Source organism: Cucurbita maxima, unplaced genomic scaffold, assembly GCF_002738345.1.
Source record: "Cucurbita maxima cultivar Rimu unplaced genomic scaffold, Cmax_1.0 Cma_Scf00115, whole genome shotgun sequence".
Classification (NCBI taxonomy): domain Eukaryota; kingdom Viridiplantae; phylum Streptophyta; class Magnoliopsida; order Cucurbitales; family Cucurbitaceae; genus Cucurbita; species Cucurbita maxima.
Window position 1 is genome coordinate 223,308 of NW_019272131.1, and position 7,336 is coordinate 230,643.

Below are 7,336 nucleotides of genomic sequence, written 5' to 3' on the forward strand. Positions count from 1 at the left end.
CAATAACGTCACCGTCGTCTGCCCGTGATTCGATGCCCCGAGAAGATTCTGTCTTCTCCTCGTCGTTAACAGCCGTCACCGTCGTCTGCCCGTGATTCGATGCCCCGAGAAGATTCTGTCTTCTCCTCGTCGTTAACAGCGCCGTCAAAACTAAAAGCCAAGCCGACTCCAACTGAGCCGAGCTGCCCTCCCTAAAATATCACCAAGCCGACTCCTATGTATTTTTCCGTTTCCACCATTTTTCTATCATTCCACTCCCTAAAATATCACCAAGCCGACTCCTATGTATTTTTCCGTTTCCACCATTTTTCTATCATTCCACTTCCAATTCTCATTTCATTACAAATTTCCTTAAAATCAGAGCACAGTCATTGCTTAACAAGATTTTTTTTCCGCTCAGCTTCGTTTTCTCATCAATTCCCATCCTCTAATTTCCTTGTTTCATCCATTTGATTCAAACATCTTCCGTCGTTCTTTCTCGCACTTGCGGCTATCGATGCAGGATTTCATTTTGTTCTCGTCCAAACATCTTCCGTCGTTCTTTCTCGCACTTGCGGCTATCGATGCAGGATTTCATTTTGTTCTCGTCTTCTAGCTTCTAAGCTTTGAGTAAATCTCAACTGCGAATTTCAACTGCCATTTTTGTTCAACAATCGATATCGTACGCGTGTCTGAGCTTGGTTTCGGAGTTTAGGTTACTAAATTTGTCGAAATTACACAATTTCACCGAGTTTTGAAATCTGGGTTGCAGGTAATATTGCCAGATCGTTAACCTTCCATCCGTATTCCCGGGTTGTTTATATCTGTTTGAAGGAATGAAAATTGGGATTACATTGATTGTTGTAGTTTAATACCACGGGTTGTTTATATCTGTTTGAAGGAATGAAAATTGGGATTACATTGATTGTTGTAGTTTAATACCACTACTGTTTCGTTGTTAAACTGTATTGATGATGGAATTCAGAATGCCCACGGAACTGAGTTGAACTTGAGATCCAATTGAGTTTAGACAATATATTTTCTCGTTTTCATCCTATGTGCGAAGGTTCCAGAACTTGAGATCCAATTGAGTTTAGACAATATATTTTCTCGTTTTCATCCTATGTGCGAAGGTTCCATGCTTTAGTGATTTCCATTCATATTCCATAACTATGTAACATGTGGTATTGGTTTGGAATTGAGTTCGTCATGAAAAGTGATTGTTTCTCTCATTTGAATTTTTGGAGCATGGATGTTTATTGGAATTGAGTTCGTCATGAAAAGTGATTGTTTCTCTCATTTGAATTTTTGGAGCATGGATGTTTAATCTAGGAGGGCTTTGGATATTGTCTGTTGATGAACTTCACAAGCTGGGAAACATTATTCTTTCTCTTTAAATTAGAAAATCAGTCGTAGGTGGATTTCTAGCATGGAATATAAAGCATTGTTTTGAAAAGTTGTTTTTGATTTAAATGAATTAGAATGATTGGCAGTGGATTTCCAGTATGATTACTCTTTGGGTTTCAAACTATCTAAAGGATCCCTGTTCTTTTTCCCATTCATCGTTGGTCATTTTGCAAAGTTTGGGTTTCAAACTATCTAAAGGATCCCTGTTCTTTTTCCCATTCATCGTTGGTCATTTTGCAAAGAATTTACCCAATGAATTAGCAACGTATTGGTTGTGTTAGCTTTTACTTTATGGTGTATATTTCTTACACTTCATCTTATCTGTCCTATTGGTTGGACTGGTGATTGAATAATTTGTATTCTGGTTTCAGGTGAAATAATCAAGCCTACAAGAGCTATACCTATGTCTATAATCACGTTTTTTTCTGCAGCCTTCTCTGTACTTAAAGAATACCTAATTTGTATAGAGAGATGCGATCATTCTGCTTTCAACTGATATGAAGACTGCACAGGTTTCCTTTTATAATTCTGTTGTTGCTTTATACAAAAAGCTCGACGTTCCTCTAACTTCACCTTTTTACTTGTTCTTTGCCTACAACGGAACTTCTCCACTTACTCCTTTACCTCAAATTTTAGAATGATTTTTACTTGTTCTTTGCCTACAACGGAACTTCTCCACTTACTCCTTTACCTCAAATTTTAGAATGATTTTTCAACTTCGTGGTGCTAATGTTATACTTCCAATATTGCCTAATTGAAAGAAGAAATGGATTTGGCTTTAAAATTTAATAGAATTTGGAGACATCGTTTTTTATCCTACGTGGTCCTTATCAGCGGATTTGGCTTTAAAATTTAATAGAATTTGGAGACATCGTTTTTTATCCTACGTGGTCCTTATCAGCCTGACATATTTCTTCCATTACCATTAAGGAGTGTGCTGCCTCATATGATATTAGATGTCGGATCATATTACTTATGCCTGCAAATATGGAAGTTTGATGTGACTGTTGGACATCAATCCTTGTTGATATTCTGGCTCTTGGACATTTTATGTTGTATTTTCCCCTGTATCTCATTTATAGTATTTAGTTTCCGAATCGGTTACTATAAATTGGTTATTGTCACACTAAAAAATCTAATTGTCATTCTAAGATCCTTTCTTGACATGCATAGAGAGCTCAAGATGCAAAAAAAGCTCTGGATGATTCCAAAAATAACCTACCAAACAGCTACAAAACTGAGGCTCCTATAACGGATACAGGTTCGATTTCTGCCTCAAACAATGATGGCAAAAAAGTTTCTCACCAAGATATTGAATTTGTAAGCCACAGATTCTTTCTAATTACAATGACCATTAGTTTCTATATTTATTTTTTCATCTTCAATGTTCTGTTGTGATTTCTTATCTCTTCATTGTTGAATGAATTGGAATGCTGATTTTTTCATCTTCAATGTTCTGTTGTGATTTCTTATCTCTTCATTGTTGAATGAATTGGAATGCTGCTCTAGGTCCAGAATTTAATAGAGCGGTGCCTACAGTTATACATGAATAGAGATGAGGTGGTTAAGACCCTATTGAATCGTGCAAGGATAGATCCTGGATTTACGTCATTGGGTAAGTTTAGGAGCTTTTAAGACCCTATTGAATCGTGCAAGGATAGATCCTGGATTTACGTCATTGGGTAAGTTTAGGAGCTTTCATTAAGTTCTATGTTCTAATATTCATGTTCAATCAAATAACAATGATTGTAAACAATTACTATCACTCCACACACACTTATTATAGATGATTATTTCAATCAAATAACAATGATTGTAAACAATTACTATCACTCCACACACACTTATTATAGATGATTATCACGTATCTATTATTGTTTATTAATGTTCTGGACTTTCCTCATTCAGTTTGGCAGAAGCTGGAAGAAGAGAATGCTGATTTTTTCAGAGCCTACTATATAAGATTAAAATTGAAAAAACAAATCCTTCGAAGAAGAGAATGCTGATTTTTTCAGAGCCTACTATATAAGATTAAAATTGAAAAAACAAATCCTTCTTTTCAATCATTTGCTTGAACATCAATGTCGTCTCATGAATTATTCAATACCTCCCAAAGTTCCGTTAGCTCCTATGCAGAATGGAATTCATCCTATGCCTGGTAAGCTCTCATATCCTTAACCAGATTATGTAATTATCTAGCTCAGTGGATACCATGGGTGCTGGGATTCCAAGCCTAGTTGTAGCTCTGCTCTTAGATAGCTTAATTTTATATATTGAAGTAAGAGAGTTACATGTTGCAAGATACTAGTATTTTGTTATTCATCACTACTTATTTTCAGTGCAGTTAACAACTTACCAATGGGATATCCAGTCCTTCAACAACCTCCTATGTCAATGCCAGGTCAACCCCACATGGATACCATGGGCTCTGGGATGCCAAGCTGCCATGTGGTCAATGGAGTTCCTGCACCTAGTAACTTCCATCCTATTAGAATGAACTCTGGGAACGAGTAAGAAGACTGCCCTAGTAAAGTCGTTATTAATATACATTCTAAAACATTCAATGCTGTGGTCTCGATAAAACAAAACAATAGAAAGTTATAAAATGGTCAATAAGATTGCATAAAATGGAAATATTTTTAAACTTAGACGAAAAAATGTGATACTGTAAAAGAATTTGGCATGTTTATTGAGCACACCCTTTTCAATATAGTTTCTATTACCTCTAGGGGAGTGGTAATTATGCACAAGTACTAGCATTGGGTGTCATGGCTCATGCTGCTAGTCTTGCCATGATATCATTGATCATTACTGCTTCGCTAAATTCTCCTCAAGAAAAATCAGCCATGTTCATGTGTCTGTGTGGTAGATTTTGCATGGAAGAAACTTGTGCTGGAGTTTTGAGTATCTACAAACAAAGCTAAAGGAATTACATCCAGTGATATAAAATCGTACTAATATGCATGGGACTAATGACCAATGGTTAAGATATTGCCTCTAGGATTCATGTGCCGACTGTAAGAGAGCATTTAAAAATATTCATGGAGGATAGTAATCCAGTATTTATGGCTTCATAAATTGATCTCACTTCTCACTTTTCACTTTTTAACTTTTTGTTATTTTATTGCATCTAATACTTGTTCTTATTGAAGTATGTTGATGAACAGCGTGGCTGATGTGGCTTCTGTTATTCCACCAAATGGTACAATGTCCTCCATGTCAGAGATGTCTCAGCGTGGCTGATGTGGCTTCTGTTATTCCACCAAATGGTACAATGTCCTCCATGTCAGAGATGTCTATGAGTCCTACATCGGTGGCATCCAGTGGTCATTTCTCATTCACTGCTCCAGAAATATCTGGAATTGGAGTAGATACTTCTGCACTTGATACTGCATTTACATCAGAAATCGTAAATTCAGTTGGTCTGCAACTTTCGCAAGATGATGGAGCAGGAAATTCCAGGGATTCTCTCAGATCATTGGATCTGATTCAGTGGAATTTTAGCCTGTCAGATCTTAAAACAGATTTATCAAATTTGGGAGGTAATTTCTAGATGATTTGTAGATTTCTCTAATTTTGTCTCTTATATTGATGTCTACAGAACTTTTAGCAGTATCATATCACCTTTTCAGATCACCGTAATTTCTTTGGAATATTACTTCACAAGGCTAGAATAATAAGCATTGTTCTAAATTGGACTTATTTTTTCCTCCTTCATTTAGCTAGGTTTACAATAAGAAACAGGGTAAATACTAGAAAGGGTAAACGTTGCGAAGGGTCAATCTCTCCGGCCTTTATACTAGGCAATAAGAAACATCTAAATTTTGGGTAAACGTTGCGAAGGGTCAATCTCTCCGGCCTTTATACTAGGCAATAAGAAACATCTAAATTTTGGAAAATGCATCTCCAAACGCCCAAGCTAAGCTAGGTGATCCTGATCACAAAGATTTCAATAGAATGGAGAGAGAAACCAAGCTGGACAAGAAAGGGGGACCAGACATTATACCATTCAAGTAATAAATTATTGAAAAAGGGGAGTCAATAGTAGTCCCTGCCCCCTCGATGGTCAGCCAATACATAAAAGAATAATGAGAAATAAGCCATTGAAAACCAAACAACTTTAACCACCTAGCAGTAGTTCAACAATCCTTTTTGCAATAAATAGAGAAATTGAAAACCAAACAACTTTAACCACCTAGCAGTAGTTCAACAATCCTTTTTGCAATAAATAGAGAAGGACGTAGAGAGTGAGAAAAAGCTTTCCCTATCTTGTGAACAATGGCAACAGTTCAAGGGAAATTTGCCTCTGAAGTCCAACTCAAAATATTTGAAAGCTAGAGGATGTCGGACTTGATTGACAGATATCCTAATCGGAGTCGAACAAATATACTGTGTGGATAAGTCAATGCCTTGTTCATTCAGCGATCACCCTAGATTGAAGTTGTTCATTCATCCCTGATATGAATATAGCCGTGGGCATCCTTCAGATGACCGATTGAGGAATTGTTTGGGAATGATGGCCTTTTACTTTAGTATCATGTGAATCTAATTCAGATGACCGATTGAGGAATTGTTTGGGAATGATGGCCTTTTACTTTAGTATCATGTGAATCTAATTTTTCTTTTCCTTTTCCAATAAGTTACTTCAGTCAAATTGTTACGAAGTTTTTCTTTCAATCTTTTTTAATCTTCCGTAAGGAAAAGTCTTGTGTTGGTCTATAGAAGTTGATAGCTTTTAGGAAGACCTTTAAATAAGAATGCAAAATCCTATTTCGTTGGCAGTTTTCACTCTTCTCTTGGACTAACTTTAAGCATATTGATGAAATCTCTTCAAATTGGTGCAGATTTAGGACCATTGGGTAACTACCCTGGTTCTCCATTTTTGCACTCCGACCCGGAAATTTTGCTCGATTCACCAGAGCAAGACGAACTACCCTGGTTCTCCATTTTTGCACTCCGACCCGGAAATTTTGCTCGATTCACCAGAGCAAGACGACCTAGGTATGGGAACTGCAAGACTCTTTTCAGCTCTAAATTGTTTGATGTAACCAAAACCACCCTTTTTATCATGACAAGCAATTTTGGCGAACGTTAATCATTTTATATTTGTTCATTACTCTTTTCTTTCTTCAAGTATGATGACTCTTGCGAATTAGAAGTTCCTAGTTGTCGATGGAAGTTGAATGACATAGATTTTAGATATCAACTATGCAAATTTAAGAAAGCCAAGAAGTCGAGTCTAAACCTTTATGTACATAACTTATCATTTGGCCACTCACTAACGTCTCAATTTTATCGCAGTGGAGGAGTTCTTTGTTGATTCTGTCCCTGAGCAGCCAGACGAAGAGAAGTCCTAGAGAAAGGCGACAAAGGTTTTTTTTCTTCCCACTTGAATAAGTAGGATAGTATAAGAGTTGATCAGAAATCAAGAGCTCATTTTCTATTCACAATAGGCATCCAGTAATTTTGTCATCAACAATTTCAATTATTTAAAAATTGTAGTCACATAGCTTGGTTGGTTGGTAGGATTGTAGATAGGGATGTAGTCATGTAGGGGAAGCTGTGCTTCTCTTGTGCCGCTCATTTTAGAGGTCTCCAGTTTCTTGGAAGTTGAAGCTGACTGTTCAGTTTTTAATCCCTTGTCTGGTCTGTATTAAGAGTCAATTACAACAATCCCATAATAATGGTATTTTTTAGATGTTTAATTATTCTATCTCTTGTTTAATGGCTTTGATTGATGAAAGCACTTATCAAATTATCTCCTGTCTTACTCTCTGATATTATATATTAGCTAATACGATGGTTTATAGAGAGGAATAATACTCAACTAAATAAAACATCGTTAAGCAATCTTATAGCTAATACGATGGTTTATAGAGAGGAATAATACTCAACTAAATAAAACATCGTTAAGCAATCTTATAATGTTGTTTTAGATTCAATAGTCTAT

At 36.3% G+C, this 7,336-nt stretch overlaps 1 protein-coding gene across 4 annotated transcripts; it reads left to right on the forward strand.

Moving 5' to 3' along the window:
* Positions 1–528: 528 nt before the first annotated feature.
* On the forward strand, positions 529–7,099 carry LOC111473309. Of its 4 annotated transcripts, none has more exons than XM_023118858.1 (12): positions 529–751; positions 1,758–1,898; positions 2,560–2,706; positions 2,896–3,001; positions 3,295–3,349; positions 3,417–3,544; positions 3,731–3,896; positions 4,539–4,585; positions 4,653–4,928; positions 6,231–6,246; positions 6,314–6,387; positions 6,688–7,099. In XM_023118858.1, the coding sequence occupies exons 2-12, from the start codon at positions 1,884–1,886 to the stop codon at positions 6,741–6,743; spliced, it is 1,086 nt and encodes a 361-aa protein (XP_022974626.1). In that variant the 5' UTR covers positions 529–751; positions 1,758–1,883; the 3' UTR covers positions 6,744–7,099. The 4 variants fall into 4 exon arrangements, with proteins under 4 accessions (XP_022974626.1, XP_022974629.1, XP_022974627.1 ...); XM_023118861.1 differs by having other exon boundaries at positions 4,554–4,585; XM_023118859.1 differs by having other exon boundaries at positions 3,295–3,308; positions 3,376–3,544.
* Positions 7,100–7,336: the final 237 nt, after the last annotated feature.